The 15,337-nt window shown below is 57.9% G+C and overlaps 1 protein-coding gene across 1 annotated transcript; it reads right to left on the minus strand.

The window, feature by feature from the left end:
- Positions 1 to 9: 9 nt before the first annotated feature.
- Positions 10 to 13,493, minus strand: Lrp3 (LDL receptor related protein 3). Its single transcript, XM_026391218.2, has 7 exons — positions 13,139 to 13,493; positions 11,361 to 11,408; positions 5,365 to 5,503; positions 3,902 to 4,116; positions 2,421 to 3,537; positions 2,095 to 2,227; positions 10 to 1,865 (listed from the first exon to the last, which is right to left on the minus strand). Exons 1-7 carry the CDS (start codon positions 13,209 to 13,211, stop codon positions 1,278 to 1,280), a joined length of 2,313 nt encoding a protein of 770 aa, XP_026247003.1. The 5' UTR covers positions 13,212 to 13,493; the 3' UTR covers positions 10 to 1,277.
- Positions 13,494 to 15,337: the final 1,844 nt, after the last annotated feature.

The following is a 15,337-nucleotide window of genomic DNA, read 5'->3' on the forward strand; positions in this document are numbered from 1 at the left end:
AAGAGATATGACTCTTAGAGGCCTATTGTAAGGAAGCCCAGACAAGGTGGACGGGGGTTTCCTGTCTTAGCACTGCCCTGCTAGCTTTTTCTGAAAAGGCCTACAAATAAACAGGGCTGGTTGTTCGCTTGTGCTCAGGGGAGTCCCTGGTGGACCCTGATGGGGGCAGGTGGTGGCATACCTCCCCGGGGGGCACGCACATTGCTAGTTGGGAAGATGCCACGGCAGACCCTGGAGGAGATGCCACTGAGGAGGCTCTTAGTCTCTGAGGGTCTTGATGCTTGACCTAGGGCTGGCTCAGTGAAGCCCAGAACCAACCTGCCTAAGAGGGACAGTGAGAGAAAGCTGCTCCATCTGCCCCTTCCCTGGATCACCCCATGCCAACCTCAGGGGAGCCTGGGGATTCCTGGCCAGGATCATCTTTCTTCTCCTAAGTCACCAGAGTGAATGTTGGGACTTGAGTGCACACAGCCTCGCCCTGGTCTACAGGTGGGGAAACTGAGACCCTGAGACAGGACGGGATGGATTTGGCTACTCTCCCTTGGTGCCTCAGCTTCTGTCCCCTGAGAAAGTACAGAGCAGGATAGCCTGGGAACCTCAGGGCTTGCAAAAGGTCTCATGGCCCTCAACCTCATACCAACATTTCCATCCCTGCCACAGTCCCCTGGAGGTTGACCCCTCGGTCAGATCACAAACGGCAAAGGGCACCAGCCTGGCCAGGCCCATGATGGCTTCATGGAGCAGAACCACCTCGCCCAGCTCCTCGGGGGGGCCCTGCTAGGAAGGATGGGAAGAGGACTCAGTGTGGACAGAGCCCTCACCACTGGTGAAGCCCAATACCCCCAGGGTCCCTTTCAGTCCTATTACTATAGCTTCTGGCACAGCTCTGGGAGTAGCTGGTGCCACTATAGGGGGGAATGAAGCAAAAAGCCACACAAAACACCCCAGAGAGCCCTGCCCTGGCCTCCCTGCCTCTCTGGAAATGGATTCCCAGGTTTGAACTGGAGTGGAGGAGTGAGACCCCCAGGTGCTTATGTGTGCAGGGACCCCAAAGACAGGCTCGTCACTCCACCCTCTTTCCCCCAGCCAACCCCCAGCCCCCCTCTGCTATGCCCACCCAAGTTGATACAGGCTGCTGGCTCAGGGCCCAGACCCTCCAATGGGGCTGCTGGTGGGCCTCTTGCTCTGCAAGAAAGGACGCGGAGGCAGGGTAGAAATGACTGTGTATTCCCTGGTTACAAAGCGGGGCTATGGCGGTCACCAGCGTGTGTTGTGGGTCAGCAGACCAGCAGAGCCTCATCGTCACTGGCCTCCAGTGTTGGGGAGCAGGGTGGTGGGGAGCTCCTGCAGACCTCCAGTGGCTCTGGGGAGTGGGGGTCTGGGGTGCTGCTGGCAGTGGGAGCCTGGGGGTAAGGGTCCTGGGCCAAGCAGGGCTCAGGAATTGTGTCCGGAGGGGCCGGGCTATCCACCAGAGGTTCCCGACAGGCCTTTCTGTCCTTGTTCACAGGCCCATACTCTGGGTCTCGCAGGCCCGAGGGCGGGGGTGACACTGAAGTTCCCACCTCTGGTGCATGGCCAGGGGCACTGGGAGGTCCATCCCCAGCTGCTCTGGGGCTGCCTGTGTCTGTGTGGGATGCTGGGGGATCCGGGGCGGCCCCGGGTGCAGGCTGGAGGAGCCCGTCGCCCAGCACCGTCTGTGATGTGCGTGCGGCAGTCAGCAGTGGAATCTGGCCCCGAGGTGCCCGTGGCCGGTGAAAAAGCCGGTTCCAGAGGCGGCCCAGACGGCGGCGGGAGGGCCCCCGGCGGGAGGCGTGCCGGCGCATCTGTCTCCGCATGGCTGTGCGAAGGTTCTGTAGCACCGAGGCCTAGAGGGTGGGGCAGCAGCTAAGGGAGTGGCCACTTAGGGGCAGAGGTCAGCATACCCCCAAGGAACCCAAGACCAACTTGCATCCCCTCTACCTGGCTGGGGTCCCCTTAGGTCACTAGCCCAGGTCTCACCTCCCCCTTCTGTGACCCCTGGACCAGGCTGTCCCACACGCTGTCCTTCCTGGCCCTTTGTCCCCCGGGTCTTGGGTCACGCCTGCTGAGGCTCACCTGGGATGCACTGTAGACGGGAAAATCCTCCACGGGTGGGATGAGGCCCTGTGCAATGAGCTGACCGTAGGATGGGGGTGCCTCCCGCCGCACAAACTCAGCCTCTAAGCGCGTCATCTGGGTCTCGAAGGCCCTGAAAGCAGTGGACAGAAGGGAAGTGTGGCAGGGCTGGCCAACTTCCTGGTGGTCCCCAACAGGACTCAGGGACTCTGCCCCTCCATCTGGAAAACGGGAGCTGCCCAGACCCAGCAGTGCCCACTGGAAAGGCCTGCTGCACACACGGTGGGCAGGGAAACCAAGGGCCCCGGCCACGGAGGGGCACCCACCTGTACTCCTGCGTGCGCAACGAGTAGAGCTTGAAGGCGCAGCCCAGGGCGATGACAAGCAGCAGGCCACACACCAGGCTGCCGATGAGGGCAGCGGTGATGACCTTGCGGGGCACAGCGGCCAGGCAGCCGTGCTCATCGCTGCCGTCCTGGCAGTCCTCCTGGCCGTCACACCGCCACGTCTCAAAAATGCACAGGTTGGTCCCGCAGTGGAAGGTGCCGGGCTGGCAGGAGAAGCAGTTCTTCTCGTCGGCGCCATCTGGGCAGCTTTTCTGGTTGTTGCAGCGGTCAGCAGGGGCATAGCAGAGGCCACTGCCACCCTCGCAGGGGTATTGGTCGGGTGGGCAGGCGGGGCAGCCCTGCTCATCCCGGCCGCTGGCACAGTGCCACCAGCCATCACAGCGCTGCGGCTCTGAGAAGCAACCCTGGTCTCCGGTGCCACTGTCATCCCCCTCGCTGCTGCTCCCGCATGGCTGCTCCCACGGGAGGCAGTAGCCCTTCACCTGGTAGGTGGCATTGAAGCCGTGGCCAGCGCTGCGGGCGCGGGCATGGTAGGCCACAGTGAGGCGGCCCTGCGCGGCCTCCAGGCTCACAGGCCGGTGGTTGCTGCGGTAAGACAGCGTCTGCAGCAGGCGGTCCCCGCGCTCGCCCAGGCCCTCATACACCTGCACGTAGTCGTCGTAACCCAGCCGCAGCTCCAGCTGCAGCAGCACACGCCGAGGGTCCTGCGTGTCCACCAGCCATGTGCAGTGAAGGTCCGAGGGCCCGCGGGCCGCACCAAACAGGTCTGGGGAGGCGAAGGAGCCGTAGAAGCTGCCCAGCCGCCGACCGCATGCCAGGTCCGGGCAGCCAGCCTCATCAGAACCGTCGCCGCAGTCCTGCGTGCCGTCGCAGCGCCGCTCCACAGGCAGGCAGCGCGTGGACCGTGCCCCACTACAGGGAAAGGTGCCCCCAGGGCACAGGCTGCCTGGAGGCTCAGAGGCAGGGGCAGAGCAGTTGCCCTCATCAGAGCCATCTCCACACTCATCCACAGTGTTGCACTGCCACGGGCCTGGAAGGCACTTGCCGTTGTCACAGCGGAACTCATCTGGCTGGCAGGACACCTGGCCCAACTTCCCTGTAGGAAGCGGGTAGAAGGAGGCAGTTAGGGGAGAGCAGAGCCCCCCTCCAGCATGGGGGCTTGGGGCCAAGAGTGGGCAGGAGCACCCCCCATTGCAGCTGGGACCAGGAAGGGCCAGGCCACTGGGATTCCTAAGTGGGCTCATTCTCTGATCTGACCTTTGGCTGAGGGCAAGTCTGTGAAGTGGGGTCAGTGACCTGGAGAGGTTCTGGTGCAGCACCTTAACAGTCCCACCCACATCCTAAGATGGACAGGGCTGGTCAGAGTGAACCCTGCAAGGAGTAGAGGGCACTGCCCCAACCCAGGAGCCAAACACTGAGCATTCCATGCTGTCCCCACCCTGATCTCTGGTTGGCATCACCTCTGATGTAGGAGAGGCGAAAGCCCTGGGCTTGGCCAGAGCTAGAAGCATCTGAGTGGAAGAAGATCCAGACATGGTCCCGGGCAGAGATGAAGGCGGGCGGGATGGCAGAGCCGCAGAGCCGGAAGGCCTCTTGTCGAGGCGGGGCCGCTGGACCCAGCAGGAGCCAGTCTAGGGAGCACTGATGGGACTCCTCCACATCAAAGTTGCGGAAACTACAGGAACAGACACAACCACAGAAATGGGTGAGGCAGGCAGAGATGCCATGGACTGGCAGAGTGTTCAGGCCAGAACTCACAGCGACGATGGCCAGCCTGCCCCACCTACTACCCCTGCCCTGTGTCTCCCAAACTGCCTGCTCTTCCACTCCTAGTCCTGTCCCCACCTAGAGGTCCAAAGAATCATGACATCTGTGGACAGCGTTGATCACACTCGGTTGCAGCTCCCTGTCTTTCTCCATCAGCCCACACACAGCAACCCAGCCCAAGGCCAGAGTGGGAGGGTCAGGAGCCACCTGGACACTTTCCCCTGAAGGGTGGAGGCTGAAGGCCCCCATCCCTCCCAGACCTGGTCAACTGGAACAGACCCCGCACAAACTCCCAAAGACGGCACTGAAGATAAGGCTGTGCCCACAGGGCCAGTGCTGCAGCTGGGTGACAGCTAATCACCTAGGGAGGAACCTTGGCCCTGGAGCCATGGCCTGTGGCCATAGGGAAACTGAGGCACAGAAACCAAGATAGCCCCTGTTCAAGGCCTTCACATCCCTGTCTTTGGGAGTTGTGGAGTAACTGGGCCCTGGGCAGCGGGGTGCCAGGGGTGTCTGGACTTTGGCATTTAGGAGAACAACAGCAGATGGAACCCACAGTAACCCCCTAACTAAATGTCCCCATGACCATCTCAAGCCAGGCCTTCCAGCTCCTCAGTGCCGCTATCTGTTCCCACACCCCCGTTTCCTTCTGCATATCTCTGCAGTTCAAAGGCACAGCTCCTGCCTGCTTCCCTTCCCTGCTGAGACCACCGCAGGCCCCTTGGGAAAACTGTGTTCTGGGCTCTGAGCCAGCCTGGCCTCAAGCCACCCCTGCAGGACAGAGGATAGCTCTGCTACGTCAGAGGCAGTCAGATCAGGCCCACCAGTTCCCAGGGCTCAGGACAAGAGACCTGGCTTGGAACACCCAGTCACAGAGGCCCAGGGAGCTGGGCACACTCACATGCTCATGTGCATTCACATAGGTGCACACATGGTCACAAGTGTCCTCTCAGACACCTCATGCATGTGCTCCCTGCATCTACAGACATGGGCTCATGCATGTGTATGTGCTCATACACAAGTCCTTGATGCCTGCTCAGGAATGGGCTTGTGCAAGTCCACAAACGCATATGCACACTCACACACCTGTCCATATGCTCACCCAGCATGTAAAGTCCCACACTGATTGCCCCCAACACCCTCAAGGCCCTCCTACCTGATGGTGATCATGTCCCCACGGTCGCCTTGGATGTACCAGCTGCAGTTGGTGCCTGGTGGGTAGTTGAGGGGCCAGGCTGGGCTGTAGATGACACCGCGCCGTTCTGTGTGCTGCTCCAGCTTCCCACTGCAGGCAGCTGTCAGGAGAGGAGGCTGAGAAGTGCCCACCCCACGTCTGGGTGGAGAGTGGGTCGGGGGTGTGCTTGAGCGCAGGTCTTTCCCATGGTGCCATCAAGTGCAGCTAAGGGTAGCCAGGCCATGGCCAGCCATGAACTCAAGACTTCAGTAGTGGGGGTGGGGGAGGTCCAGAAGGGTTCTCCTGGACTTGGGGCAGCACAGCGCCCATCCCATGCTGTAGGCCAAAGCCCAGGTCTCTGGAAGGGCTGAGAGTGAGCCACCAACTCCCCCTGGCAACCAGCACCTGCAAGGGCAGCACCATTGCCTCAGGGCCTCAGCTCAGAGAGAATTCTGCACCCTGGGCCTGCTAGGCTTACCAGCCATCTCACTGGGGTCCCCTGCCTGCCCTTCCTGGGGCCTGCCAAATGCAGATCAGCCCTGGGAGGAGAGGGGCTTTGTTCACATTCACTGAGCACCTACTATGTACCAAACAAAAGTGATAGGCATGCTGAGTAAGGCAGGCCAAAGTCCTGCCCTGTGGAACTCACAGGCTGGGGAGGGAAGCAGACAACTTATACAGAAGGCCTAGTGACGATTATGAAACAGGCCCGGAGGGAGGCAGCAATGTCCAGGAGTGGCTGGAAACAGGCTGGGGCTGAGTGCACCTTATGCAGAGCTGGGGTCTTACCCTGAGTATACATGGAAAGCCACTGAAGGTAGAGGTCATAACCAGAGAAGGAAAGAGGCTCAGAGAGGATAAATGACTTGCCCAGGGCCACACAGCCAGTGAATGACAGAGTCAGGATTCACTCTGGTCCTTTAATGAGCTCAGCCTCTCACAGCCAGCCCTAAGCCAACAAGCATTTATAGAGTGTCGACTGTATGCCATGTCCAGGATGGACACAGAGCAGCACACTGGCCAGTGTGACTGAGGAGCCCACCACACTACTGGCTTCCCTTTAACTGATTCATTATCTGCAACCTCCACCTGCTAGCTGAGCACACCCAGGCTGAAGGCACCAGACCGCAGGGGCAGTACAGAATACCCAGGCGTTCCAGGGCCAGGCAGTGGGCCTATACACTTGGTGCACCTTCTCACAGTATCCTCAAGCCTGCACCATGTCAGTTTATCTGATCTAATCTGGGACAAATGCAAGATCCATTTTATAGATGGAGGAAACTGAGGCTCAGAGAAACAAGTGATGATCAAGTGACCCCCCCCCCTTAACTTCCCACTCTTGCCCCAGAAGCCACGTTCTCTCTACCCCCTCAGCAAGACTCTCTGGGACTCCAAATGGGGCAGCTGCAGTAAGAAGGAAAGCCTTCTGGTCTCCCTACACTCCATGCTCTTGGGACAAGCACAAGATTCACTCACCCACCCCATCAGCCTCATGGCTCCCATAACCCCAAGCCCCTTGGTCCTGCGCATGGAGAGATTTTGCTCCTGCTGAGCCCTGAAGGTTTTTTCCCTACTCTCCTATTTCATGCCTGCTCCGCTTCAGCTGTCAGGTCCCAGGTCCCTTCTCAGAGACGCCCTTCCCAGGCTGCCCCAGTGAAGTCCCCATCCCCCACCTCTCCTCCCCAGCATCTACCAGGGCAGGGATTTCCCTCTCCTCCCCAGCATGGGTTGATGACAGGCTTCCACAAGATGGAAGGACTGTGATGCTCTAGCCCAAAACCCTGACCCCAGGAGCCTGCCACACATGGCCAGTCACCCTGGACCACGGAGTGGTCAATCCAGATTATCCAACATTGTAACCGCAAACTGGTCACCCCCGCTGACTGCTCACAAGAGCATCAAAAGGCTAGAACAGAAATGCCACCCTTGGCCCTAAAGAAGCTTGGCCACCATAAGGCCATCAGAGCCTCAACAGTCCCAGCTCAGCAAGTTTATAAGCCAGTGTCCCTAGACCTGGTGCTTCCACATGGTCCTGGGAGACAGCCTTCTGTGCTTCAGGTTCTTCCCTTTCCAGGAAATGGGAGCCACGTGACCACTCCCAGGACAAGAAGACAAGCACTAAACAAATGGAACAGGTCTTAGCCAAAAGTATGAGGTACCCCCAGCCCCAGCCTAGTTCCTGTTGATGGGTGAGGCCATTGGTCACACGGGTCTCCCAGAGACCTGAGTGCTGACCTGGCATGCCCGGGAAGGTTTCTCTCTCCAGAAGGTGCTGGAAAGGAGGTTCCTGGGAACGGAGGGCCAAGCAAGGCTGAGGGCACAGCTTGCTCCCATATCAAGTCTCTAGAGCACATTAAACCAGAGCACCAGGCCTCTGGGTCAGCAAGGGCAGGAAACAGCCCTTGTTCATCTTTATCCTCAGCTCCAAGGACAGGGTTGCCCCAGACCCACAGGGATAGACAGAGACCTACTCGTCTTGTCAGGACAATAAGAGGCCAGGTGTCTCATCCACACTGGCCAAGGAAAGCCAGGCCCCTCCAATGTCACCAGCCACTTCAGTCTCTTCCCAACTGCCGTAGCCAGAATACATCTCCCTGCTACCCCCTGTGGCTGGCCATTCGCTCAAGGGTTGGGAAGCCTGTCCAGATGACTGGACCAGTACCTGCCAAGCTCTAGCTTTCCACAAAATACCAGTGACATGTCCTCCCAGATGGCCTCAACTCCAAAGGCCCCCAGCACTTCCCCAGAAATCCCCATGTCAGGGGCATCAAGGGCATTGGCCCTCTGCTAACTGTCTGCTCTTCTCCAGAGTGGGTCACGGGCAGGGGGAGGGAGTCTGCAGCCACCAGCCCAGCCTGGTGCAGACGGAGTGTGGAGCAGAAGGGAGGCTGGGGTCCTCCAGGAGCTCCATCAGGGACTCTTGACTGGATGCCACTTGGCCATGGGCCTGGTGGATGCCCCCAGCTCAGACAGGGGCCCTCTAGCTCTGTCTCTGCAAAGGCAGCCTCATCACACCCCACAGCACCACCCCAGGGCCCAGGGCCAGACAGGGATAAGGTCATGAATCCAGTCCCAGCATCATACAGACAGACAACGTTCTGCCCTGAGCCTTAGCTTGTCTGTCAATAAAATGGAATCAGTGTATGTTGCTTGTCTCAGTGGGATGATTTAAGTGATGGGGGGGGGGCTATCAGTGGGGCAGGGGACTCTCCAGGAAGGGAGGGTTGGGTGAGGGTCTGTAGGCTGGGTGGACAGAGGAGAGGTGGGAGAACCATGAGTTTGGGAGATACTAATGCAGGAGAGGGCTTCAGGGGGGTTTGGGGGCACACAGAGAGGAGTGTCTGAGCTGACCTCACTCTGGCAGAAGGTTGCCTCTGCTCTCGACCCCCGCGTAAGTGGGAAAGAGATGACTGGGCACTTCAAAGGACAGTGTCCTTTTTCCCTGGCCCAAAAGTCGTCAAATACTCCTGAGAGGAGCAAGAACTGATGAAGCACAATTTGCAGATCTGATTTCCAGAGGTGAGATCGATACTCTGGACAAGCCGTCTGGGTAACCTGATGGCAGGGAGCTTGGAGACCCACCCCCGACACTCCGGGAAATCGTCAGATGAGTGTCAGGCAGCGTAAGCCCTGCCCAGACTCACCTCTTGGGGCCACACTGGGTTCTAGGGAATGTGGGAGGTGGGTCCTCGGATCCAGTCAGTCCCTGACATACCTGGGGCAGAGCAGAGACTGAGGGACAAAAACCTGTGAGGTTCCTGGGCAGCCTAGCTGGGTCCTGGAGATTATCTGAGCCCAGGGCAGTTCTGAGAAGAGGTGGGGGAGTAGTTCCTGATGTAGTCTCCTTCACAATAGGAACAGCAGAGAAAGTTCTACAAATGCAGAGTCGCGAAACATTATTGGAAGGGGGAGCCTCGGTCCGTCAGAAGCTGGTAGTAATGCTGGAGGGATCAGAGCTAGCGTCCCACACTACCACCTATCATCACACAAGCTGTGTGTAAAATCACAACACCAAGGGCACCATGCATGGGAATCGATGTGCAAACAGCAACCCCTGGAGTTGAGCAATGTGGACCCTGCTGGGGCCCAAGGTCTTAAAAGTTAAGAACAACCAAACATGAAGACCCAGACAGGTGTCTTTCTCCCCCAAGATCCATGAGTGGTCCTTCTCTTTGGAGCATCACTTTTCCAACCCTGAATGTGGCAGATATGTTTGGGGCAACATGCCTACCCACCACCTTAGCAGAAGAACTGGCCTGGGGCTCATGTTTGTGAGATGTGAAACCTTCTTGTCCCTTTCTCCTACTCTACCCTGACCACAAACATCTGATTCTGGCTAAGCCAGTCTTTTCCTGGAAATTGGGATAGGAGACTGGAATGTCCTCTCTGCTGGAACATCAAGCAGGACTAGGCTGGTCAGTGCTGAGCAAGGCCAGGCCCTGGGCCAGCCCAGGTCAGCAGTGGACACGTGGCTGCAGAGAGTGTGGAGCTCAGGTGCAGAGAAATTCAGGAGCAAACAGAAGCCAAGCCAAGCCTCTGTGCCCTGACCTTCCTATCCCTGTGACTGCAGCCAGCAAGGGTACCTCCCCCTGAAAGTTCCTAGTACCTGAGCCAGGCTCAATGGGTTTTTGTAGCCAGCCAGTCCCTGGGCAGAACTAGAAACCTCAAACAGCTCCTGCCCTACCATGCAGCACAGCAGACAAAAAGCAAGTCCAGGGTCCCAGATTGGGCATCACACATCTTCCCTGAGGACTTTGAGTTAACTTTGACCCAGTGTTTTTATGCAAATACCTGTCCTTACTTGAATAGCATTTTAGGGTTTGCTGAAGATGCCTCTATATATGTGGAATGAGTAAGAGATGGTGAGGTTTATCAGGGTGTATCAATTACAGTACAGGCTCCCCTCGTGTCCTTTCTCAGAACTCTCTGAATGGAAGCGAGGGCCACAAAGGCCTGGATTTATCCATTCACCAATCCCTGGCAACCCCTCAGCGATGGAGGATAGATGTTCTTGGCTGCCCCTCCTGCTCCTGACAGTCTTTGCTATGCTAGGCACCAGGCCAGAGCCCTAAGATGGCCACTGGATGACCAACCCACACTGACAGGCAGGAGGCCAGCACGGAGCCTTCAATGTGCTCCTCGCATCCTGTGTGTACTACTGGCCAAAGTCGATCTCTCTCCTGCAAGTCAGCAGCCCAATGTTCACCTTTCCTGTGCAGTGTTCCCAGGCTAGGCTCTCACCTGCCCTCTACCTGCCTCTCACACACCAAGCCCATACTTCCCCAGCCCTGATACATTCTAGGACCCAGGACCAGGAGCTAGAGACCACCCTACAGCCCATGTCCCCAGGATTATTCAAAACGGCCTGTCCTGAGCTGTTTGCTCTGCCTGCCTTGACTTTCCCATGGAAACCCCAACAAAGGCTCTGGCCTCTCCTTTCCCAAACCTAGTAATCCCCCATGGTCCTGTGTGGTACAGCATGTCCCCATCTCTCATGAGGAGACAAAAATTCTACCAATGGTCTTGGTTTCTCTGTGTCATCACTCAGTCCTACTTCTGTAAGTTGAATCATTGTTTTAACACAGGTCAGCATCTCAGGGCCCGAAGGAACCCCACGGCCTACAGGAGGCACAATCTGTCAGTTGCACAGGGGGCTGGTAGTTTGCCAGTAGTAATAAGCCACACATGCCAGACACCATGTTGAGTGTCTTGCCTTATTGGTTTATATTTAATATAAAGACCATATTTTGATGTAGACCTTTATTCATCCATTTAACAGAAGAGGAAACTGAGGCTCAGGGAAGTTCAAGCTTGCCCAACACCAAAGAACTCCTTTATGATGGAGAAAAGATTCACAAGAACTGATTTTCTCCATAAGAGGCCAGCAGACTGCAGGGTGGAGCTAGGATCTGAAGGCCGGTCCTCAAAGGTCAACAACCCAGAGGGGCTGGAAGGAGAGGAAGAAAGCGCTTACTTACCTAGAGCTGGAACTGCACTGCTGAGCTTTCCCGTGAGAAAGAGGTTCACTGTGGGAGACATAAAGAGGGGTCAGAAGGGCATAGTGGCCCTCAGGGTCCCAGGCACCTACTCTGGACCAGTGGCAGGCCTTGCAGGGGAATAGAACAACACAGCTGAACCCAAGGCTGGTCCCTTTCACAAGGGCAAGGCCCAGAGTGCTGCTTGAGGCTTTTGCTCCACCCCTGGTTCTGCTGGGATGCATAGAGGCAAGGACCCCAGAGAGCCTGACACATCCATGGCCAGAGAGAGCAACGTGCTAGTCTGGTCCCATCACACCACATCATACCACTTAGGGGGTTTCCTCTTAGAGCCACCCATCACAGAGACCTGGTTCAGCCACGTCACCTACCCAGCAGCCAGAAAGGGAAGGGAAGAAGTTCTAATTATCCCCATTTTACAGGGACACTCATCTAGAACAGCGACCCTCTTCACTGAGCCACTCTGACCTTGAGAGGGAAAACAAAGAATTATCCTGCCACCCCCTCAAGTACCCACCTCCATAAGGTTCTTTTGCTTTTATCTACTGCTCTGATCAGGGGGTCTCAGGCCCAGAAGAGAACACAGATAAAGGGGAAGGCAGACCTAAGTTCCTGGGGTTCAGAGTGCTTCCCTCCCCCATCAAAGATGCCAGTGAATCAGGGAGCATTTCTGGAGGGTCATTGCAGACCTGGTCACCTGTCCTGGGCCACTTCAGGACACCCAGATTCTGCCAGGCAGAGCCATATCCCATATCTGAGCAGGAAGGAACTGCTCACCAGGGGACACAGCAATGCAGAACCCAGAACCCATGACCACAGCCAAACTGAGAGGTGGACATTCTGGAGGTTATGTCCCTGATTAAGACCAGCTCACACAGCTGGGGCACAGCCCCCTGATTGGTAGGGGACAGAGGAGGATACAGCTTAAAACCAATGGAGTTGTTCTTCACTTTGTCATTTCAGTCGTTTCAGCAAACTGATCAGGTTAAAGAGCCCTCATCAGTGACATCACCCTGTCCCTTAATGACCCTCAGCTCTGCTAAGGGCCTCCCTCCTCCTTCATGGAGGTAAATAAAGGAGCCATGTGAGTTGAGCATTTAACTCCTTCCTTCCCCTCTGCGCAACGTGGGTCGTGGAAAAGTGGACAGAAAAACTCTTGAGGAGGAAAGGAGCCCTGGCCCAGGTGCCAGGCCTGGACAGGTCTCTGGCCATCCAGGAACTCGCCATCCTGTGCTGAACAGGCCCACCCGCTGGGGCTGAGGCGACACAAAGGGAAAATGAGTCATTCGCACAGCTGCCTTCTCTCTGGAATCCTCCCCCGGCTCCGCATCCTGAGTCCCCTTTTGGCTAGCACCCACCCCCGCCTAAACTCCAGGCAGGAAACAGTTCCTTCTTCAGGGGGCCTTTGTCAGCAGCTCTGGAGGCCCAGATCGCCACCAAGCTGAATGCCGGCCGGCGGGGATGAGCTGCTGCTGCTACCCCAGACCCTGGCGGACCCGTCTCCTGCACCAACCCGCAGCCTGTGCGCCGCTCACCGCCGGCGCCAGAGCGCTACTCGGAGGCGGGCAGGGGCCAGGACTACGCGCTGAGCCGCCCTCCCAGGCCTAAGGCCCGAGCAGGCCGAGTGGGCTCGGGAGCAGGAGCCACCCCAGCACGGGTCCCGGACAGCGCCGGCTGGGCGGGCGCAGAGTCCAGCCAGGGGGGGCGTGGAGCTGCGAGGTTGGGGACCCGGACCCTCCAGGCCTGCGCGGCCCACTCACCCAGACAGACGACGGCGAGCTGCGCCCGGGCGCCCGGCGCCCCCTCCAGCCCCGCGGCCGCCCGCTTCTCCATGCCGGGGCCGGCCGCGCGCGGGCGCCGCCTCCTGCCCTCCGGCTCAGGCTCGGGCTGGGGCTCGCGCTGCTGCTGCTGCTGCTGCGGCCGGGCTGTAGGCGGCGGCTCCGGCGGCCTCTTTGTGCGGCGGCGATGCAGGCCCGCAGCTTGCGGGGCCACATCGGCCGCGGCGTCACGGGCCCCGCAGGGGGTCAGCGGCGGCCGCCGGGCAGGACCCCTGCCCGCCGCTGCCCCCAAGCCCTGGGTGCCGCGCCGAGGCCGGCCTGCGCCCCGGGGCCTCCGGAGCACCCATGCCCCGCGGCGCACTGCCTGTCCGGCCCCGGCGCCCCCGGACCGCCCCGCGCCGCGCCCAGCCCGCCCGGCCGGTGCCGCCGATGGTGCCTCCGCGGGTCTGTCTGTCCTCCCGCCGGGCCCCTTGCCCGAGCCCGGAGCCTGGAGGCCGCGCGGCGCCAGCCACGTGACGCGCCCGCCGAGCCGCAGTGGCGCTGACAGGGCGGGCGGAGGCGGCTGGGGCGGGCCGGGGGCTCACGCCCCGCCTCGGGATGCTGGACAGCTCCGCCACGCAGCCCTGGCCCGGTCCCGCGTCCTCTGGTCCTCCAGCCGAGCCTCCGGAGGCTGGCAACGCGCCCGCGTCCCAGTCGGGGACCGCCGGGTCTCCCAAGCCCACGAACTCTTCTCTCCCAGAGCCGGCGCTGAAGAAGGCGGCGCTGGGGAGGGAGGGAGAGGGCCGCCGGGTGGCAGAGAAAGAGCGGCCTAGAGCGGCTCAGGGGTCCTGAAAGCGAGACAGTGCGTGGTGACTCGGAGCTCAGCCTGCCTCCCTCCGGTCCCTGTTGGTGCTCTTCGGTGCTTGTTTGCCACAGCTCAAGTGCCCCACCCCCTCACATCTCAAAGGTGATTCCTCTATAAAAAGCAAAGCCTGTGAGGGCAGATTGGGGAGCACCCTGAGAGGCCCACGACACCAGCCCCTCTCAGGGACCCTGAGCCACCCAGTCAACTCACAGGCACTGAGGAATGGAGAGGTCGCTTGCCTTTCAGCCTCCGGGTTGCCATCCGACAGCTATCAACCAAGGAGTTGAGTTCAATAGAGAACACACACACACACACACACACACACACACACACACACACACAGGAGAGAAGGTTGGGACGAATGGATAGTTGATTAGTGAATGTTGTAGACGCAGTATCTTACTAACTCATTTTCACCCGGGTCTCACCCGCATTTTTAAGAAGATGTTTTGGGGGAAACCCTTAGTTTTTGTTTATCTGTCTTCTTCTCTCTTCTAATTCTGTGGTGATTTTTTCCCAAAGCAGGCTTTTTCTTAGATGATGTATTAAAGGATTTAAAAACCAAAAAATGAGACACATTTCTGACTTGCAATATAAAGCACTAGCCTTCGTGTAATTTGCTTTCAGAATTTCCTCAGATCCCTAACCACCCATGACCAGGCATTTATTTATACGTGACAAAATGGTTCGACATAGACAAGGCCCTTGGCAGAGAGTTTTGTCTCTGCTTGAGAATGCTCCCTACTTCAATGTCCATATTGCAAGTTATACAAGGAATCAAGAGACCGATACCACAGGGAGTCCCATTGGAGCCTGAGACAAAAGGAAAATGTAGCCTTATATACAGCTGTCAAGTTATCATCCCATATGTTGAACCAAGTAGGAAAGGTTAATAAAACTCTACAATCATAAGACATGACCGTATATAAGGCTTCATGTTCCCCAATCTGTTCACAGCCCATTGTCAAACCTACCCAGCAAGCAATGACCAAAATATCTAGGAACCTAGGGCTGAAAGGAGACAACTGTCCCCATTGAACAGTTGTGCAGGATCATAAACAACTGGTCATTATATCAATTCCTCATTGTGTTCATCATGTATATTTTTTGCAGTTGTTTGGATTTCTAAACTTGCATTAAAATTTGATTTATTTTGAGTATTGAATTTTATGGCACTCAAATTTTGTGCCCATGTGGGTGTTTCCCTGGTATACCCTTGCCCTTGCACATACTGAGATCTTGGTTATCTGACACTCCATTTCTTACATAGCCTTAAGGTGATCTAGAGGCCGTCTCATAGGGTAGGGGCTTGCTGGGGGTCCTCTTTGTAGCCCTTG

This window comes from Urocitellus parryii, chromosome 15, assembly GCF_045843805.1.
Source record: "Urocitellus parryii isolate mUroPar1 chromosome 15, mUroPar1.hap1, whole genome shotgun sequence".
Classification (NCBI taxonomy): Eukaryota; Metazoa; Chordata; class Mammalia; order Rodentia; family Sciuridae; genus Urocitellus; species Urocitellus parryii.

Coding starts and splice junctions, on each gene's coding strand:
- Lrp3 (XM_026391218.2), bottom strand. CDS start 13,211: ATGGAGAAGCGGGCGGCCGCGGGGCTGGAGGGGGCGCCGGGCGCCCGG. Junction 2,228..2,420: donor TTGCGCACGCAGGAGTACAG/GTGGGTGCCCCT, acceptor CACTGCTTTCAG/GGCCTTCGAGACCCAGATGA. Junction 1,866..2,094: donor CCGTCTACAGTGCATCCCAG/GTGAGCCTCAGC, acceptor CCCACCCTCTAG/GCCTCGGTGCTACAGAACCT.